Source organism: Oreochromis aureus, linkage group 12, assembly GCF_013358895.1.
Source record: "Oreochromis aureus strain Israel breed Guangdong linkage group 12, ZZ_aureus, whole genome shotgun sequence".
NCBI lineage: Eukaryota > Metazoa > Chordata > Actinopteri > Cichliformes > Cichlidae > Oreochromis > Oreochromis aureus.
Genome location: NC_052953.1, coordinates 5,888,788 through 5,911,110, shown reverse-complemented (window position 1 = coordinate 5,911,110; position 22,323 = coordinate 5,888,788). Strand labels below are relative to the sequence as shown.

Here is a 22,323-nt window from a genome sequence, read left to right as displayed (position 1 = left end):
TGTATAGTTGAGTTTTTTAATGCTTCTTTTTTCCCTTTTAATTTCTCTTTTTTTAAATGAAAGATGTTAATGTATGGAACATTCCAAAAAGTAATGAGAGAGAGACTAGAATGCGAAGGTGAGTCTCAGCTTGAATCTGATTGGCTTGCCGAAGCAGCCTAACAACTTCCTGTTTAATATTTGATACAGAAATCCAAACCGACAAGCATTTTGCGTTAGATTCATAGATTGTATAAAATATGGAAGCAACTTCCTGGTCAGAAAAATGTCAATTTGGAAGTGCCTTAAACCTGCATTTTATCTGAAGGTCACCAGATGGCGATAGTTGCAAAAACGCTTGCAATTGGCTGGGGAAATGGCTTTCTTCCTGGACCTCTGTAAATATTTACTTTTGAGTTTATGGGCTCAGTTGTGTCATACTGAATAAAACCAACACCCTTATTTTGTACATTTTGGTCATAACATGTTTCAAAAAAATGGATTAGCCATGGTTTCGACCGTGCATCGACTAATGTCAATCACAAGTCAGCAACCAATCAATATGTTTTGGGGGTTTTTTGTTTTTGTTTGTTTGTTTGCATTTTTGTGTAACCATGATGGCGGTGGCCAAACATTTCAAAACAGGACTTCACAAACCAACACGTAGCCTCACAGCTAAATGCATCTTTTATATTGTCTATTGATAGTTTATTAGTTTGCAGGTTTTTACACAGAAATGAACATTTCAAAACTGGTGCTTTGTTTTACAGTAATTTGTTACCAGGACCCTGGATCACTGTTTATACTGAGCAGAATCTGTACAGTATCTTTGTAGAGCTCTCAATTTTAGCACAGTCATAAAGAAGGAGGCAACAACTTGTGGCGCTATTCAGTAAAATAAAATCAGGAACAAAAATCCCAGTTCTTATACATTCGTCCAACCCTGTGAACAGACATTGTTTGAGTAACATTAACAGCATTTTACACTCTTGCCACTGACTGCTGTAACTTTGTGTGCTGTAACATTTAGTTTGCAACAGAGAGAGTTTCTCCATAGAGTGCTTGTCCAACAGGGAGCAATGAGCAATGACAGGGTTATTAGTTCGGTCAAAGCAGTTTAGTTTTCATTGCTGTTTGTCAGTCTGTTAGCAGGATTAGGCAAAAGCCTTTTTTTTTTTTCTTTTCTTTTTTAAATAAACCATGGTCGATGTAGACAATTGGCAAATAAATAACATTAAATGTTAAAGATTTATCAAGTCAAGCTCAGAATGACGTATGAAGTGTGAAAGGGCTTCACAGGCAGAAAAACATATTTAAAAATGGGAGAAAATAATTAAAAGTCATGAACATATTGAAAATGCAAAACTTACAAATACACAATCAAAAATCCAAAACAACCAAAACTTTAACTTTAACCAAAACTTTACCATTAAAACCAACCGAGAGAGAAGATGAGAAAGAGAGTGTAACAGAGAGAGAGGGCGAGAGAAGGAGGAAAAACACACAAACTTGGAAGAAAACCAAACAGCTAGTATGGTATAGATAAAGAAAATGTGCATCGGCTTGACCTGATTACTAAATGTGACTGAAACCTAACAGTTGGTGTCTGGTCTCTGAATAAATGCTTGCTAAAATTGGATTCAGATTCATTTTTAACATTGGCTATTTGAGAGTTTGGCCTTATGCTTGGAACAAGCTGCATCCTCTTTTGAATGAGCTTCATTCTGCTGAAAGTCCAGTAAACAACCCTTGTAGTAATACAGCTTTCTAGAAAGGAAATGAGTGTGATGCACTGATTACTTGACAGTGCAATTCTGTCTGACACCTGGCAACAAATCTCCTGGGAAAGAAACTAAAACAGCCAGGCTATAGGCTTTTGTTTTCCCCAAGCTTTTGGTAGTTTTTCTCTGCTTAAGTGGTGGATGGTAAAACAGTGGAAATTACCGAGGAACTATATTTCACAAAATAAATTCCCTAGAGAGAGTCATGGAAACAAAAAATAAAACATGACAGATCCACAGACTTTAATTCAACAGACGGACCTCCTGGACCACAGAGCACTCGAAACAAACTTTTCAGATATTGCTTTTAAGAAAACTTGCCTACTAGAGCGAGTAATATACTGAGTAACTCTAACTCCTAGCCCACATTGTGGAGAAAAATCTTCAAATCAGCTGCTATCTTAAAGGGTTGGGTTTCTGTTCTCTCCCTTACCCCCAGCTGGTTGCAACAAATGACTCCTCTATGTGCCTGGTTCTACCTGAAGTCTGTTTCTGTTAAAAGGAAGCTCTTTGATCTTCTGTCGCCTGCCTCATAAGGGATCGTCTGATATCTGGGGTTCTTTCTCTAACATTTTAGGTTCACCTTGCAATATAAGGCACCTTGATTTGACTTTGTGAATGAGACCTATATAAATAAATATTTGAATTGAATCATTGCTTCAATCCAAGCCTCATCTGATCCAGTGTGGAATTAAATCTGTCTGGATTTGGGACCCACATGAAGAGTATGCTGGCTTGGGTTGTTTTGGAGAAAATATTCATGTTTTTTTGAATGGATCTGGAATTTTTTTTACCTTGCTTTCTTGTTTCATTGCTGTGGTGTAATTTTCAGAAGCGAAAAATCTCTTATAGTTATTATATAAGGCTAAAAGTGAACCACAAACTGGCCTTCCTGACACCTACACTGGACTCCGGTTCTCAGACATTAGGCTCTTGACTTAAGGCCCCAGTCCTCTTGGATTTGGATTTGCATAAAGGTAACTGGATGGATTACAGATACATTGCAAAGAAAACCCTTTAAGGTATTGTTTAGACTGAACTGACACACTCACTGTGTCTCACCTACACTGAACAGCACACTCCGCTCTGTGGTTCTGCATAAGTGTGACACACAGGCGGCTCTGCTGCATTAACATCTAATTTAGTGAGATCTGCACACAATGAAATATATTCTCTGTGGTTAACACTCAGGAAAGCTACGCTCATATTTTTACCCATCTTGGTCGTGTAGAGCTATGCAAGGTGATGCAGTGTCATACTGCAGATAAAGTTGGTAATTTCTAAAATGTGTGTGTATTTTGGGGAGGATCTCATTACCTGAAGGTCATTCAGCTTTATCAGTCAAACAGAGATGATCTGTGCTTTGATACAAGGTTTTATATAATCCAATCAGTCAGTTATCCTTATCTAAATAGTTTCAAATTAAATTTACAGAACTTGAAAGTGGTCGTTGTCAGATCACGTGACAGATACTTTATTTGGTACATCTTTTTAACTTTGCCACTTTTTGTGCCTTCCTGGTTAAAAATATTTAAAAAAGAAAAGAAATCATGTTAATTTTATTCTCATTAGTTTTTGAGCCGTTTTACTTTAGTTTGCAGGTATCACTTCAGAAGCAAATCTCAAGTGTTGGAAACAGAGCCATTCTCAGCACTTGGATTATTATGATAGAGTCTGGATTGTCTTTTGTCGTCAGATCAAATGTTAGTCAGAAAAGCTTTGTATAAGAGAAAAAACCTTTTTCTTCTCTTCTTCCCATCCCCCCTGGTGCAAGCTCACAGGATTGCGCAGGGCATTATTTGAAGTCTTGTATGAACATAAAAGCCTGCTCATAAAAGTTCCCTGCAGTGAAAACGACCTAAATAAACACAGCCCTGAAATAAAACTCTCCCCAGGTTCATCTAACCTTTCCTCAGAATGGAGGATGGGGACAGGAGAGGCTAGAAGAGGCATTAGGGACCGAGTGCCTGAGCATGGGATGGTTTTGTAGTGGCAGAATGCAGCTATTTGGTGGATGTAGTTGTCCAGAGTGCATTACAGCAGCATGAGTGGTTGCATTTTTAGCCAGGCTACAGTCTGACCTCTGACTCTGGTAGTGATGGTAGTGTTTCAGTCCCGCTGGGGATGGAACCAGTAGCACTTCTGCCTTTCTGCACACACAGTTGCACACATTCACAAAGGTTGTATGTGGAAGTTGTCTATTTGAATTTCAGTGAGATTTCTGAAAATATCTTGAGCTGTGAAGCTGTTTGTTTGTCTGAATGCATCATTCATTCATACCTTAGTCGCCTACTGTGGCTCACGCAATCCTAGCAATCTCTTACAACATCCTATATTCTGCCAGTTGTGTTTCTAGTTTCCAGTTTTCTGACTGACACCAGGTTTACTGCATCTGCTCACGTCTCCTATCGGGTTGCTTTCTGTAAACGGCCACATTCAACAGAACGTGTAAAATACAAACTAAATGTAACACATCTGAAAATGTGATCTGCAGTATTGAAAATACTGTGTTATTCAGGCCACTCTCATTCCGAAATCTTGTGACGGTTTGTGTAACACATCCCAACCACCTAAACATTATTACTGCCCAGGGCACACCCAGATGTCATCAACCTCTCCCACAGTTCAAAGAACGTGCTCAGGAAGAGCCCATAGCTGAGTGACTGTCCAATACAAGTATCTGAACATGTGTCAGAACAAGCCTGATCTGCAGAGGTCTCAACCCACAAGCCACAGTGCATCCTCTACCAGTGGTGTGTGGTAGACACCAGAGGTCTTTTGTCCATACCACAAAATATGAGAGCTGTTGTGAAGCATGAGTGGGCCTTACCCAGTGTTACATGGTTTTAATTTTATAGCTGATCAGTGTGCAGACATTGTTTTTTGGGCTCAGCCTATGACCTGTGCTTTTTTTTAACAAGCCTTTCTATTATCGCCATGCAATAAAAACTATTTTCAGTTTACTCTTTACCTGAACCATTGCAGGTCTCACCTGTGTGTCTGTTTAGCATATCGATACATAATACACGTTATCAAAGTTATTTCTCAACTGCTGTTTTTTATCCTGTGCTTAAACACATGCTGTGTACACCAAGACAGAACATGATCTTAATATAAAAAAGGTGGCTAAATGGACCCACATGACAGTGTAGTTCACTACAAAGCATGCCCAACATATCAATAGTGACCTTGCAGTTAGCTACAGTGATTAAGGATGCCTTCATTTCTTTGCCATAGCTGTCACTTAATCCTCCTCCTCCTGGTTTGTATGTTTTTTAAATTCATGCATTGAAGTGCCACATTTCATTTTACAACCTTTTGAAGCCTCTGTTGGTAAAGTAATGAGAGTTCAACAGCAGTGGTGGTGGGATGGTCACGACATGGGAAGATATAAGTGGAGAATTCCTTTCACATTCAGTCTAATTTAGAATTCAAGTAATGTAAATCTAGACTACAGGTTACTTAATTTTAATTCTTATTGTTGGTTTAAAAACATATTTTAATACATTTTAAATGCACATAATTTGCTTTGTTTTTCATGTAACTTGCAATAATTAAAGAAAGTGCCTCGCAGAAAAAAAATCAAGCAAATATAATAAAAGTGTCATATCACACTTGTTGGCAGATGCTGAATATTAAAAGCCTAGGTCTGGATTATGATATCTTTGTGGTCCTTATTATCTAATTAGGGACATGTAAGATCCCTTCGTGTAACCGATCCCCCTCTCTGTGCCTGTCCTCACAGCCAAGTTGTTGCCTGGCTCGACCCTCCTCTGTTATAAATAACCAGTCCTCATAAGCAACTAAGGTTATTTGTACTCCATGTGCAACAAGCACTGCATTTGTACCACGTCACTGAAGCGCAGTGAAAGTAATTTTGCTTTTGTTGCTTAATTCTTGCAAACATTTGTCTTTGACAGGAGTTTAATGACGTTAATGGCTGTTTGACAGAATCAAATGAAGTGCATTTGCAGAGTTTTTGTTCTTGCCGAAGCTCTGAGATTGGAGAGTGCGTTTTAATTTATTGTCCTATAATGTGGGTGTTTTGAAGCCCTTTGAGACTCTAACTGTGATTAAGGTTTATGCAAATAAACCTGACTCAAAGAGAGTGGATGCATTTAACGCACAGTGTTTACATTCTTTATTATGCAGGCTTTTCAGTGTAAAACACGTCAGTCCAATGATAAAAGTTGTGTGGAAAGTGTATTTTTAACAGTCTTGCTTGCTAGTACTCGCTCCCTGGCCTGCTCTTTACTTTTTTTTTTAATCATCATTGTCTTTTTGTCACATGCTGAGCTCACCATCTGCCACTGCTGCAGCATCGTCAACGTCCTTAAAAAGTCATTGCTGTATTCTTAATTATCTTGCTTTAATCGCCTGCCCTCTTCAGGGAGATGAAAGGTTATTAGAAAATGAGCCCACACGGGGATTTTATTAAAACTGAAGCACAACTCTGTATGCAAGTGTATATGCAGCCATGGTTGGGGATGTAGGTCCTGTTGTCCTTGTACCATGTGCTTCTTTTTTTCTTTTTCTTTTTATAAGTGGTTGAAGCTACATCCATCACACTTGAATCCTTCCTCTGGCTGTATTTATATTAGTTCTGTAGGACTTGTTTGTGTTGTTCTGGTCTGGCAGGTCCCGGCATCTGAGAGTTTTTAGAGTGTGATTGATTTTAGATCCTCCTACAGTTCTGATCAATTCCACTTTTAATGACAAAATGCTGATTTAAGAAAACAACACAGTCAATGAGATAATTTTGTTTTTGAGCATATAGAAGTTCCGACATGTCACGTCACAAGGAGGCTCGCCTGCTCTTTCTTAACGAAATTAATATAATATAATATAATATAATATAATATAATATAATATAATATAATATAATATATGACACTAAATAATGGCACATTAATCAGCTGCCTCTGTTGTGAGTTTCCTCGGGATACCTAGTCCAAGGAACACGAGGAAATCACCCAAGTAATAGCAGTGTGTTTACCTCCACCTGCAGCTCTGTAAAACAGTGAGAGCTATTTTGAATTTTTCTATTATTTTGTCTGCAAATGTGTCACTTACACGAGTGTAGAGAAACCCGTGGCCTGGTCCTCGGTCTGTCTGCCAACAAAAGAAGTGGTAACTACATCACCTTACTGTGTCCTCCATCCTCTTCCTCCTCAGTAATCCATCACTGGCACTCAGTCAAATCACACTTTTCATACTAGAGATGTGTTAACCAAATGGGAGCAGAGATGTAGCAGAAAAGTGGAGCGAGGAGGCCTGAATCCTGTGGCAGAAATGCAGCTCTCTTAGTGTGAGAAGCAGGCTCGTTAGCATTCATGTGTTGCGTTCCTGGTCTCTCACACGTAGCAACATCCTCCATTATTGAGCAGTAGTAAATGCTTTGAAGTTGTGCTGTTTGGGGAGTTTGTGCTCCAAAAGAGAGTAGGAGTGGGGACGCGAGGCTTTGAAAGGCAGAAATCTCAGCTAGTTATTGTGTTGTATTGATCAAAATCCTTTTTCCTGATATTTCTCTGCCCACTGTTGCACTGTGTTTTTTCCTTTTACTGGATGGTAAAAATGGCTGTTCCACATAAAGCAAAAGAAGCAGCAGCACCACCAGCCTGCTCTGGTCTGTCATTGAAAACAAGGTCAAGGTGACAGAGAATCTAATTGACGCTTGGCTCGACCCCGCCAGTTCCCCCGGGATGTTTAACAGCAGCGCTGCTCACTCACCCTCCTGCACCGCCATTGCCACGTGGTTACACCACAAGCTGCGACTTGCATCTCATTAGCATTTGACAGCGTGGGCCAAAGCTGCAGTTTCATCTAATGCATTTAATGGTGAGACTATATTCAGAGTAATTTAATTAATGCCTTAGTGTGAGTCTGCGGTCAGATAACATTAAAACAATTTCACAGCAGCGTCACAATCAAAGTGGTGTGTTTCAAATTGTTAATAGCTGGTTTATTTTTATTCATAATAAGGAGCACATCTTTGATATCATCCATATTAAACATAAAGCACCATCAGTGGGTGAATTTTTAGATCATTATAGCCACATAACTTACACTTGGTACATGGTACATGTTTACAGGTCTATAAACTGAATCCTATGTATGTCATAATATATCTTTTTTCTGTGTTTCTCTTTAATTTGGACTGTTTATTATTCTGCACATGTGAGAATTCAACCTGGTAAATATTTTTAAGGTGCAGTTGCTTAGCACCACATGGTAGTGGAAAGGCAGTTCCTGTTAATAACGTTGGACAGAAATTGGAGGCAGCTGAGGGTGTAGCAGGAGGTAGCCCTCGGTGAGTGGAGCTAAGTGACTAAAATACTTATTTCTACATTTACACTTGCTTCTAGACTTTTTAAAAATAATTAAAATTTTCACAAATGTGAAATGGATGATCTGATTGGATTTATAGCAGGACAGATTCCCCAGATTGCGTTAATTTCCAAGCAAAAGCTAGAGATTATAAGTGTAGTTAAATCACAACAGAAACTTGGGTGCAGTTCTGCAGCGCTATATACATATGGGCAGCATTAACATATATATGTATATGTATATGTATGTATATGTATATATATGTATATATATATATATGTATGTATGTATATGTATGTATATATATATATATATATATATATATATGTATATATAAAATGTACAAATATACAAGCCGGTTTTAAAAAAAAAAAAAAAAAAGTAATATGTAATAAATAGTGTTGTGTATATACAGTTGGGTTATTGCACATAGAATTGGTATTGCACAGTGGTGGTCCATAGAGGAAGTGGGAAGTGGGGGGCTGTGCTATCAGTGCATGTGTGAGTTCAGGGTGGTTTTGGCTTTGGGGAAGAAACTGTTTTTGAGTCTGTGGGTTTTTGTGCTGATGCACCTGCAGCGCTTCCCTGAGGGAAGCAGGCTGAACATGTTGAAACCAGGGTGGGAGCTGTCCTTGGTGATGTTTGCTGCTCTGCTGAGGCAGCGGGAGGAATAAATGTCCATCAGGGAGGGGAGAGGGCAGCCGATGATCTTCTGTGCTGTCTTGACCACACTCTGAAGCCTCACTCTATCCGCCTTGGTGCAGCTGCCGTACCATACCGTGATGCAGTAGGTTAGCAGGCTCTCAATGGACGAGCGGTAGAAGGTCAGCAGCAGGTTGGAGTTCAGCTTGTACTTCCTGAGGACTCTCAGGAAGTGCAGCCGCTGTTGGGCCTTCTTGACGACCGCTGAGATGTTGTCTGTCCAGGAGATGTCAGCAGAGATGAGGACACCAAGGAACCGGAAGGTGTGGACCCTCTCCACACACTCCCCGTTGATGTAAAGGGGGGCCAAGTCGGTGCTGTGTCTCCTGAAGTCAACAATGAGCTCTTTGGTTTTCTTAGTGTTCAGTGCCAGGTTGTTTTCTGAACACCAGGCTGCCAGCTTCAGGACTTCCTCTCTGTAGTCTGCCTCGTCTCCCTTTGAGATGAGTCCGACTACCGTGGTGTCATCAGCAAACTTGATGATGAGAGTGTTGTTGTGGGTCGAGCTGCAGTCGTGGGTGTAGAGAGAATACAGGAGGGGGCTCAGCACACAGCCCTGTGGGGAGCCGGTGCTCAGTGTGCGAGTGGAGGAGAGATGAGGGCCGAGTCTTACAGTCTGGGGCCGGTTTGTGAGAAAGGTTACAAAAATTAGGTGGTGAATGATGGTTAGCTTTCAATTGAGTTTCATTCAGTTTCATTTTATTTAAAATCACAAACAGTCACCTCAAGGCACTTTATTTTGTAAGGTTAAAGCCCTAAATTATTAGAGAGAAAACTCCAACAATCGAACGATCCACCCGTGAGTAGGCACTTGGTAACAGTAGGAAGGAAAAACGTCCTTTTAACCGGAAAAAATCCTCTGACAAAACCCGGCTCAGGAAAGGGCAGGCATCTGCCAAGAGAAGAGAGCAGAGGAAGGTGGGACAAAAGAGACACAAACGAGAGAGATGGAGTTTAAAATTACTGACACATAACTGTAAACAGGACTTTAATTCAGGAGATGGTGGTTCGTGCCCTGTGTTATTACCATTTTTTATTTATTTTTTTTAGAAATTGTGAAACAAGGAGAGTGGAGTCTGTTTTAACAGCAGATTGATGTCGGCCTCGTCAGATTTACATCCCGCCCTCACATGAAAACTAACAGATGTGGTGGATTTGTGGAAAGTGTGGTTCCACTCCAATCTTTGCTTTACTCTGATGCTTTTCTGAAAGTTTTCTCAGTTTTCATACCTTCTGTTTTAAGTCCACTATAGTTGTACGAGGATGGAAGATTTGTGATTAATAGATGTGCAACATGGAGCACAATGTCCAAAAATGTGACATTTGGGATTATTGTTTAAGTCTTGATAATGCAGCTTCACATTTATAGCATGTAGCTGATGTTTATTCAGAGCAGCTTAGAATAAGCTCTAAATCCTGGATCACCCACATTATAAGCAACAAACTGTACAAATACAAAGATTAAAGCAATACCAGCAATCCAACAAATGAATAAACTCTGAGTGTGTGGGTGTAACAAAGGTTAATGGAGGGAGTTAATCTTTATATTTTGTCTCCGCAGTGAGACTCTGACCGAGGAGCCGACAGTCGAGAGGTGTTCGACTGCATGAAGAGGCTGAGTGACGGGACTCTGGTCCTCGCCTAAACCCCTCCCACGACCTCTCCAAAAGCCTGGACATGGTGAGTCTCCTGATTATGTCTGGTGTTTGCATATTTTGTGTGTGTTTAGCTATCAATAGTGTGTTTCCAGCTGTTATATACCCATATTCACCTGTAGTGTGAACACTGATCAGGTACATGATCAGTCAGCACGATGACTGATCATGTGTACCTCTTTCAGGAAGAGGAAAAATACATTGAAAATAAAATTAAAATGCTAGAATTCTCCAGTATAGCTTGACAACTTGATAAAAAGAGTAACTCTACTTTTCCAAGTCCTATTTTTGAGAAAAAGCTGATTGGATGATGCCCTGTGATCTGGATCTTGTCACCCCAATCATAGCTGTTATTAATGGTTATCAGTCACATACACATCCCCAGCGGGCATCTTCTCTCACTTTGAGCAGGCTCCATAGACTCTTACCATTCATTGTAACCACTGACCAGTGGAGAAAACCAGATTATGTAGACATCTAGTGGTTGTGTGAAGAAGTGCATGTAAAAGCTCTGATGGTAAATGCTGTGATAAATGTTGTGACAAAGTGTAACAGGCTGGGTTTTAACTAGAGATGGACCGATCCGATATTACGTATCGGTATCGGTCCGATACTGACCTAAATTACTGGATCGGATATCGGCGAAAAATAAAAAATGTAATCCGATCCATTAAATATCAAAAAAAGCATCTCACAAAACTTGCAACACGGCGTAACTCGGCTCATAACCGTAGCACGTTGCAGCAGTATGCCTCATGTGATAGAGCGGCTGTGTGTATTTGTAGCCTGGCTACCAAACCAGCATTTCATCTCCGAGGAAGTTATCCCAGAGAGAAGTAAAGCAAGTGTGTAAGTTCATCTCTGAATGTTTGTAAAGCATTCCCATGTTAAGCTTAACAACCGATATATGGAGCAACTGCCTCTCTCTCTCCCTCACCTTCCTGCCGCTACTTCAATCCTGAAACTGCTTAACGATCAGCTGATCGGCTTTTCTGTCGGGAGTCTGTCTCTCTTCTTTGTTTTTGGCCCACTTCGCGCCAGAAAGAGGAAACCAGCAGCTGAACAACAGCAGCACGTTTAACCTTGATAAGCTGTTGTTAGAATTTATTTAATATTACTTTCTACACCAGGATCCTTTTCTACGTAGCTGACGGCTGGTAACTGTGCAGGGGCGGATCTAGCAAAGTGCAGCCAGGGGGGCCGATAGGGCATGAACAGGGAAAAGGGGGCACAAAGACATACTTTTCTTTCTTATTCTCATTTAAAATGTCTAGCTTTTAATAAATAATTATCTGAATCTTACACTCAAAGTTTTAATCTGATGTAAAATGTATAGAAGTCCATTACTATATATAGTAACTCTTAAGTCTATATACCCTAGTAAGCTATAGTACTTTTTCCTTTGGGAAGGTACCGTCTGTGAATTCTGCAATTCTGTAGAAGAAAGATTTTGAATCTATTTAATTATTCTTGAAAAATAATTTGTTTCTGTGCATTTTTTTTCACACTGCATCAAATTAAAGTTGATTACATCGATTAAGCATCATGAGGTGGAGGGTGGGGGTTCCCTATTTTTTTTTTTTTTTTTTTTTTTTGGGAGTTTGCAACCCTATTAGTTAGGTTATGTAATATTTCTGCTAAGTACTCTTTAAAATACCAGAATAGGGAGGATGGAGCAGGTTTAAGTTAGGTTTTAAGTTAGGTAAGGTTTATTAGATTGATCAGTGTTGCTGAACTATGAAATATTTTGGGTGCAGTGTATTTTTTACACACAGGTATAAAAGAATAGCTTTAGTGTTGTTGTTTATTTAAACTTGAGTATGAACTTATACAAAATGCAGCAAGATATTAAAAAAAACAGTTTTATTGATTAAAAAACACAATATCGGATTCATATCGGTATCGGCAGATATCCAAATTTATGATATCGGTATCGGACATAAAAAAGTGGTATCGTGCCATCTCTAGTTTTAACCCAGACTGTGATTTATTTTTTATTTCCTCACCCTAGAGCTAATTGCCAACAACTGCAGTTCCTCTAGTGGCCACTTGAGGCTGGTTTCAAAGGGAAGTAAATCCCTACTGATTCCCAGGTTACAACGATAAACTTTACAGCTAAAATAATAATGTGCACAAAAATGGTTTTGGCCTGTATGCCTTGTTCCCTCTTTATATCAGCTTTATGGTGGATTGTTTCTTCTCCACTATTGCTAAGGCTTTAGGTGTATGAGCAGTCAAACACCTAGTCATACAACACGGGCAGCTGTTTTTGTGGTGCTTGTGCCCTTTGGACCATTTATAATGGAATTATAATGGAATTATCTAACAAATAATTCCAGGAAGTTTGGGCTTGAGATTTGTTGAGAGAAATTATGGTATTTTATTAGTCTGTCAATTGACAATAATTGGCACACAGGCCTCTGTGTCTGTGTGTTGTACTGTGCAGTATAAGTATGGGACTTACTAAAAAGAAAAGATTGCTAGCTTTGGCTGATAACTTTGCAAAACATCTAAACGTTAATGCTGGGCTTTCACAACGCACTCTTGTACTTAATAAATGACAACAAGATAATCTTTGCTTATCTTTTGTATATGCATCACTGCATATTGGGTAGGGCTGCACGATTTTGCGTAAAATGAGAATCACGATTTTTTTGCTTAGAATTGAGATCACGATTCTCTCACGATTTTCTTTTCCATTATAAATATTTATTGCACTTATTAACTGCACATCAACTTCGTAACAGTTGAGACTGAACATAAAAACAATAAATGAACATTAAAAACAATAAATGTCTCACATTTTGTCTTTGCCGCAAAATGTTGTACTGCTTGTAATTCCGTCTCCACCGTTGCTCAACACTGCTTGTATAGAGCAGGTAGTGCAACATTTGAAAAATAGGTGCAGGACGGCACTGTGTAGCGTTTGTCTAGGGTGTTGATCATTTTCCTAAATCCCTCGTTTTGCACAGTGTTGATGGGAGCCATATCTTTAGCCAGGTGATAAGTGATAGCCTCCGTAATTTCTTTGTGCCTCGCGGAGTTCGACGGGTATGGGGAAGCGCTGTATAAGGTTCCCGTTATTGATGTTTGGGTGGTTGACCGGGACGGATTTTCTCCTGTCACTTTCTTGGCCTTTACAGCTTCGTCATCTCTCAGGTGCTCGCTGTTGTTTTTTCCCTGCCAGCTGGCTTCGGTATTACATGGTATAAGGCTCCGCCCTTGTCATTTGTTGAGCAGGAAGAGTGAGCGCTTGTTTTCATGCAGATTATGTCCCGGATCAAAATGCGGTACAATCGTCATCTTTTTTTTTTCTTTTCTTTTTTTTTTAAAAATCGTTGTCATTTGGAAATGAGATCGCACATAAGTATGAATTGAGATCGCGATTTCCTAACGATTAATTATGCAGCCCTAATATAGGGTACACTTGACTAATACCAGGTTGGACCTCATTTTACTTTCAGAATTGCCTTAAACTTTTATGGCATAGGTTCAAGAAGCATTTGTCATGAATTTTGGTGCATGTTGACATGACAGCATCACACAGTTGCTGCAGATTTTTCAGCTGCACATACATGATACGAATCTCCTGTTCCAGCACATCCCACAGGTGCTCTGTTGGGTTGAGATCTGGTGACTGTGTGATCTGTTGTCCTATTGTGGTGATGAGCTCATCACCAAAATTGGACAATAGTAGTCTCAATTGTAGTCTGTTTCCTGGTACATGGAGTGGTCTTCTGCTGTTGCACCGCATCTGCTCCAAAGTTTTACATGTTGTGGTTTCAGAGATTCTCTTCTGCTTGCTTTGGTTGAAAGCAGTCATCTGGCACTAACAAACACGTCACGTTCAAAGACACTTAAACTGCCTTTCTTCCTCATTCTGACGCTAATTTTGAAATTCAGCACACGACCATGACCATGTCTATGTGGTAAATTCACTGATTTTTACCACCATATGATTGGGTTGATTAGATATTTTACAAACAGTTTATCAAGTACACCTAATGAGGTAGCTGGTAAGTCTAGTCCATGAACCGAACAGAATTTGTGAAGGAAATGTTGTTAAATGGCAATCGAATGATGGATCCAGGCACCGCCATACCTCCAGCCTTCAAATGTAGATTTTTGTTGTTTTCTTTCTGACTAGAGAAACAGCAGGAGAAGAAAATATCCACATTTGCATTAGAGTATACAACACTTTAGGCAGAAGAGGCCACCTGCGTCTGATAACGACTGATAACAGTCATTTAGTTAAGTAACGTTTTCACACTCATCCTGATGGTAAAGATTCTGAGGTAAACATAATCCAAGGAGTAGAGTCTTCAAGTATTTTTCTGATAAGAGTGAAGCATTAAACACGGTAATGCAGTCCAAGTCTTACACTCTCACCTGTCAGGCTTTTAAACCTCTGAATCACTTTCTCTTAAAGTCACAGTTTGCACTCGGTCCTTTTGAGCTCCAAACAAAACTGTTTTGAATGGTTGAATGGTGCAAGTCAATCATTCTTGGTGCTGAAGGACTCACTAAGAATGGACTGAAAACAGTCTTTACCCTCAGACAACCCCCACCTTTTATTATTAGCAGAAAGTATCATCCTGTATGTGTCAGCCTGTAACATGTTGTGCTCACCTTACTTCCTAAGTTTTGTTTTTAACCAAACAGAAAACATTATCTACTGCATTTTTGTTTCTGTTTGTGTACTCACCAGAAATAATGTAGTCTGGAGAGTACTGGCAGGTTAGTGGCTTGTTTATGTGTCAGACAATATAATTAATTGTAGACATTGGACTTGCTGGGCTAAAGGATTGGAAGCTTGTTTATGTTTTGTTGGGGTTTTTTTCATTATTTTTTTAATTTTGCCATGTTAAAACACACTGGCCTCCTTTCCTGCTCTAAAATGGACTAAAATTAGTGGAACTCATGTCAGGCAGTCTGCTGAGCAAAACAGAATAACTGCAATAATGCCTAAAGCTATATTAACATTGTCTCCTCTCTATAAATTTCATGAATGCTAACTGTTAAAAAAGTGTCTTTACCCTACGGATTTTAAAAACAAATATAAATGTATATTTTCCTATGTGATGGTCAAAGATTCCACGGATGGTTTGATTACTTGTTTTCTGTATTTAGAGGACATTTGCAGACTGTCATGAATGAGGAGTGTGGACACCTGAGGTCTGATTCATAGTAGGAATTTCTCGCATATCTTAGAGAGGAGATATCTGCAGACCCGAGCCAGCGGGGTGGACCGAAATAAGTATTTGTAGACTTGAGCAGAATCACTAAAAGTTTCCATCATGTGTCTTTTTTTTCCATAAGTGAGCCTCTATATTCAATTACTAAACTAAATCTATATTCAAAAAATAAAAAATGAATATACTGCTCTTTGACTTTGGCCACTAAAATTAAATAATTGACATGGCTATAGAGTGAGTTCTTAAAGGCTGGATGTAAGGAATTTTTATTTCTGTTCTTATTAAATTCAACATCTGGTTAAGTCACTCATTGGTTTCTGAAGTGTACAGAAGTCCCATTGACCTTGGCATTTTAAAACTGGATGTGATGAGCGAGTGGATCTGACTGTGATGCCACAAAGTTCAGGTTTAACTCACTTTCGAAGCCAGACGCAAGTGAACTATTGCAGTGGCTTGCCGCTTGGTTTAAGCATGCAGCTAAGATGTCCTGAGAGAGCGTTTATGTACATCTTTTTATCAATGAAGAAAGACTTCTGGATCCATATCTGTATATGTCTGCTGGCTTCACAGTAAACCCGGCTGGGAAAACCTGTTTGTGTCAGCTATCATCCTCCTGAGTGATTCCACAGTGAAAACAAAATGTTAAACGAATTACTTCTGATTTGTGTGTTAGATTTAAGTACAAGACATCCTCCGAAAAACCTTGCAATGCAATTAATAAAAGCAGTAGATTTGATTATCTTCTAATTGCAGCGCGAGGTTGAACTCCCAGCTGACTCGTGGGCCACAAACAAAAGGAAACAGCCCGATATGAAGCCAGGCTGTGATCCAAATCGGCGCTGATGCCATGAAACTCTTAATCTTTCATGTAGATCTTGTTAATGTTTGTGTGTTATGGTTGTCGACGCTGCCCACACTTGCCGCTACATAGCCACGAATGCCCCGTGGCAGTTCAGCAAGAGATTAGCTAGGTCATGATGAATGACCCCCGCAACTCCACCACAAGCCCTCGAGATTCGTGGCCATGAATTATTAAAGCACCGTCATAAATAACTCACCGTAATGAGGGGTGCTTACACGCTGCAGGCAGGGAGAACAGGAGGAGAGGAGAGAGGGGAGGATTGGAGTAGAAGAGGAAGGGATGATTGAGAGAGGTAGCAGTTTGACCTTGGACTGAAAGCCTGCCGTGATGTTCGACCGGCGTACTCAGGCTTGTAAAAGCAAGCGCTGATACGCTTTGCACATCAGCCCTTTTTCATCTACCCCTCAGAGAGATGGGCTCCATCCCTAAGCACATGCCATAAATGTTAATGTTAAGTAACAGCAGCTGAATCTAGGCCACGCACAGACTGGCAGCAGCGCAGGTTGCTTCAGGTGTAATGCTGTCATCATGCTGACTGTGAGGAATCTTTCTGACACCAGAAACAAGCATTTGCAGCAGCAACAGGAGAAGCACCGGGAATCGAAGTAGAAACGGTGTGTTCAAGTTCAAAGAAATCGATTTGGCTTTGGATCGAGTCTGCTTCCTCCAGCAGCGGCTTCAGCTTCAGCCTGCTTTCTCTGTAATTAAAAGGAGTTGGCAGTGCTTTGATGATGGTGTTTGATGAGTAACGATGATGATGATGATGATGATGATAATGATGATCCAAATTTCAACCATTAAACCAGTTTTCTGGTATTTTGGCATTGATGACCTTTAAAACTTGGCTGCTGAATATCGGCATATGTGAAATCTGTTATAATCATTGATCAAATTTGGCACTTTAGTGACATGGCCATAAAAAATTGCCATAAAAAGAGAGAGAGAGAGAATATTCTGCTGCTTTAAAAGCCTCCAGGTTTCTGGGGAGACCCTTCCTACATACGCAATTATTCATGATATAATATTAATGGTGGCATTGTAACAATGTCTGTAATGTTTGTAAGATAAATATTGATATACACAGAAACATAATGTAAATCACAATGTCATTGTTTTTTTTACACTTTTTTTTTTGTTACACATTTGCACTAAATCGGTGCAGACTTGGTTTCTACCCTCAGTTCACCTTTGGTCTGGAAGAAATTTGTGTTTTAGCCCCGCCCCCCTCAACATTGCTCTCATTGGCTGCCCCATGTAAACAAAAGGATCGAACAGCAGATGGTTGGGGCTGCTGTGTCTGAGGTGACCATCATGTTGTGTTATATAGTCCTGATCATTTTGTTTTACTTGTTTGGGAAGCAGGTTGTAAATGAGTAAATAAAACTGTGTGGGTGGACCTGTCCTGCATTTTATCTACTGTAAACCACATCAACAGTTAGTTTGCTCATTAAATGCTCTATTTATGGCTTTAAAAGCAATGGACAATGAACACAACGAGTAATGAACACACAGAACACATTCATAGTTTGAATCATCACTCTGCTGACAGCCTGGTGATGATCCAGATCATCAGCACTGAATAATTTTACTCATCACTGGCAGAGGAGTGAGTTAAGAGAACCTCAATTTCCAGGGTTGCTGTTGGTGAGCAGATTGTTGCTCCACTAACTCAACTGTCATGACAGAGCCTGTAGAAGCCTGTAAAAGATTCCTGTTATTCAGTGGTTATTACTCCTTACTTTTCCCTTTAAAGAAAGTAATTTGATATATTTTTGAAGTAATATATAACCCTAAACTTTTCATATCTCCACATATCTGTTTAAATCTCTACCCACATAAGCGTAAAAGGAGGGTTTTAGTAGCCTGTTTAAATAAAAGCTGACAGCCAAGTCAGTAAAAAATCAGATGTAACCAAACAGATGTTGTGTAGAAATGTAGAGTCCTACAGGACGGTTCACCACTGCTGTCGTCAATTAAGCTTTGGCTTCTTGGTTAGGGTCTGCATGCAGTCAGCTACAGGCTTTTAGCCTGTGAGCCATGTTCACATGTTGCTTTTGTAGAGCTTCGACATGTTAACTGGGGTTGTCACGATGCTAATTACCCAATACTAGAAGATACACAGGAATGTATTCAATACTTGATACATTTTTTGATATCACAGGGGCAAAAATTATAAAACAAAAATAAAGAGGCATTAACATAAATGATGGCACTAATTTTAATCTGTCTGATGTACTGCAAAGAAATATAGACATTAACATAATGTTAAGGCGTAGGTAGTTAAGAAAGAAAAAAAATAAGGAAACATTTTTAGGCTGTTTGACTGTGCTGTCAGTCAAACAGCTTTCACCTTCAGTGCTGTGTTTCTGGTGACTTGGCTCCATATTTTCATTGCTGACCAGAGCTGCTAAGGTCGACTACACTGTTTTTGTCCAGCTGCTGCTAGACTTTTCACAGCCTCAGTTTGAGCTTTTAAGAGAAGTGTAACAGTTTCTAGACACAAACATTTGTGTTATTCTGTTCTGTTAATGTTACAGACAGGTGGGACTGATCATGTTTGATGCCTAGCTCCCACATAAATATTATTTTATTATTAGCCATAGCTGCTAGCTGCTACCTTAATGATAAGTTAACAGATAGCATTTTTGATTTAGCACAGGTTTTATGCTGGATGGCCGTTCTTGACACAATCTTCCTGTTTATCCAAGCTTGGGACCGGCACTTGGAGTAGCTTGTGACCCCTGAAACAGGTGATTACTAACAGTAAAGTGCACCGACCATGTTAACATTTACAAAAATTGTTCAGTACCTGAGTGCTGTTAAAATGGGAGCTTTGCTGACCTCACAAAATTTCTCATAAAAGGCACGGTGCTTACCTGTCTGCAGGTGTTGCGGGGAAGTTGTGCATTAGCGGGTGAGGTGTTTAGTATTAATTAATATCTGAATAGTGACTTTTTCCCCCTTAATTTATTTATTTTTTATTGTTTTTCCTTTGTTTACGGTCACATTTTGCTTTTCCCTCCATGCAATAAGAAGTTGTTGTTGCAATAATTGTCCTTAAATATTGTACACCTCACTGTTCTTCTGATTCTAAATGACTTGAGTTTGAGTGAATGTTGCACACATATAATTCTTTCTATCTAACCATCCTGCTAACTGAAGAGCTTGCATAGGTAAATAACACCTAGTTTAGTGGTTAAGGGTAATGTGTAACTTGTGACAAACAAGTGTGTGATGTTACCCAACACTGTCCATCCATGAGCTTTACATGTATACGTCCAGTGTGGCTACTTGATTATGGCAAAAATCATGTTTCGATCGCAATTACCTAAAATTGATTAGTCACAGATTGAAAAATATTAGACTTACTCAACTTTCAAAAGTAAGAAAGTTGTCATCTTAATGAAGTCAGTTTCTTTGAAGTTTAGTCAAAATAAATAAATGATTGTGAACAGAAGCAAGCTTGCCACAGGCTGCTAAGGAGTGAAGCATATGTAGGAAGACACTGAGGTGTTTCTACGCCAGACGAGAGACTTTATCTCTCCGGCATGTCCTGGGTCTGCACAGGTTCACGAGTTCCCAGTAGGACATGCTTGAAATGCCTGATCTAGGAGGAATCCAAGAGGCATCATATGCTTAAGCAGGTACCCTAACCACTTCAACTGGCCTCTTTCTATGTGGAGGAGTAGTGCCTCTACTTCAAACCCCTGCTGAATGAATTAACTTCTCACCTCGTCTCTTAAGCTGAGCCCACGGAGGAAGCTCTTTTCTGTCGATTGTAGCCTTCTTTCAGTCACTAACCACAGCTTGTGACCATAGAGGAGGGTCAGAACAAAGATCAACCAGTAAATTGACAGCTTTGCTTTGAGCCTGGCTCTTTTCACATCCACGTTAATGCGTCTGTCGTTCCCTTTCTGTACTCATCCTCCAGAAGAAGCTGTGATACTCAAACTCCTGCACTTGAGGCAACAACTCATAATCTGCACTCCACACTCTGTCAGCTGACAGCCATATTTATTGCAATCAAATATTATTCTGCAAATTATTGTAGCAGTTTTTAGAATTTTTGTTTCATCTTTCTTGTGAGATAACAACGACCGACTAAGTTTCCCAACTAGCCTGCTCACTGCCCAGTGCACTGTTTTGGCTCTCAGTAGCTTTCAGCTACATCAAGACCAGTTTGATAAAATTCATCACTCTCCGACACTGCCTATGGAAATCGGTGTCTCTCTGTTGGCTAGGGGCTAATTTTATCCGTGATGTTTGGTGAATACAAAAAATGTGGATTCACAGTCAGGGAAATGGAGTCAAACATGCTGTCACAGTCCCAGAAAATCAGCAAAATATTTTTTTTTCCTGCTCTGTGGTTTTGTTTTAATGGGAAACTCTTGCTGTTATTTATAACTGAGAATATTTTAAACTGTATCTTTAAGTCTTGTTTTTCATTTTAAAACATTTTCTACAGTTTTTCTACTGAAAAAAAGAAAAAACATTACAGCCTCTTTTCAGTTGTTGGGTCATTATGTGCTCACTGGTGTGATATTTATGCTGATTAATAACGTTAGAGCAAGTAGACCATCTCAAAGGCCACAAGTTGTAAAGGCCACGGATTTGAGTCCATCAGTGAACATATTTCCTGTCTCCATGTCTTTGAATCTCACTATGACCCTCCACCTGCTCTCTCTGTGTGATTCATGCCTGATGTAAGCACCAGCTGGAAAGAAAAGTGAGTAAAAAATTATGATCTACCTCTCTCTCTCTCTCTCTCTCTCTCTCTCTCTCTCTCTCTCTCTCTCTCTCTCTCTCTCTCCAGAGGTCGTTTCGATCGTTTGCGAACGATGACCGCCACGTCATGGCCAAGCATGCCAGCATCTATCCAGCCCCTGAGGAGCTGGAGGCTGTCCAGACGCTGGTGTCTACCGTGGAGGGAGCCCTCAAGAAAGTCTCTGATTGGATGGATGACCTCAGCAAATCCTCAGGGAAGACATCCACCAATAACGAGGCCGGGGATGACACGGTGGAGGAAGATGCTGCTGAGAAAAAGTACGTCCCACGGCGAGTGCTCTTTAATGTTTGTGCCGTGACCATGACTTTTATGTTAGTGCAGTATTTTACTTCAGCTCAGTTTTATAAGAACGAGTTTTCAGAGCGTAACATGACATAAATTTATGTCTTGTTCTAGTTTTTAAAGAATGTTTTTACCTTCAGCTGTTTCCTGTGCACAGCTCGCTCCCATTATAAAACTGTGTCGTATATCTTCATCGGGTAGTGAGGTGTGATGACTGGGCAATTAAACACGCACAGCGGTCATAGATATACAGCATTTGGCTTGTAGCCTAAACATCCACACAGAGCTTCTATATCAGCAAAACACCTATATGAAGATTTAGTGCAGAGCTGGTTTTATACAAATAAAAGGGAACCAGGACGGTTAAAGAAAATCTTTTGTTTTTCATGTGATGGTGCAGGTCAGTACAGACACACGTTAGTACACACATGAACTGTTTTCCTTTGGGAGGAGGGGATCCTGAAGGAGCCTTGTGAAGTACACGTGCTACCTGCCCCTTTGCTCAGCATATCATTCACGATCTGCAGGACTTCTGCAATTGACATGCACATACACAGATTGAATATATAAATACACCGTCAAGCCTGCATTCTCTTTAATGGTCAGCAGGGGGTGACTCATCTGGTTATAAAAATACTTGTGGTTGTACTGAAGTCTATGGGAATGTTTGGCTTCCATGTGCTTCATAGGCATAAAAAATATAGTAAAAGTGGGAATGACCTGCATATTTAAAAAAAACACACAAAAAACAAGC

The 22,323-nt window shown here is 39.9% G+C and overlaps 1 protein-coding gene across 2 annotated transcripts in view; it reads left to right on the top strand.

Moving 5' to 3' along the window:
* Positions 1-22,323, top strand: part of LOC116316297 (spermatid perinuclear RNA-binding protein-like) — a 104,534-nt gene that overhangs the window by 32,489 nt on the left and 49,722 nt on the right. For both annotated transcript variants that reach the window (XM_031734841.2, XM_031734840.2), the window contains exons 2-3: positions 10,351-10,469; positions 21,315-21,544. In XM_031734841.2, coding sequence (XP_031590701.1) covers positions 10,467-10,469; positions 21,315-21,544 — 233 coding nt within the window. In that variant the 5' untranslated portion in view covers positions 10,351-10,466. The remainder of the gene's footprint in view (positions 1-10,350; positions 10,470-21,314; positions 21,545-22,323) is intronic.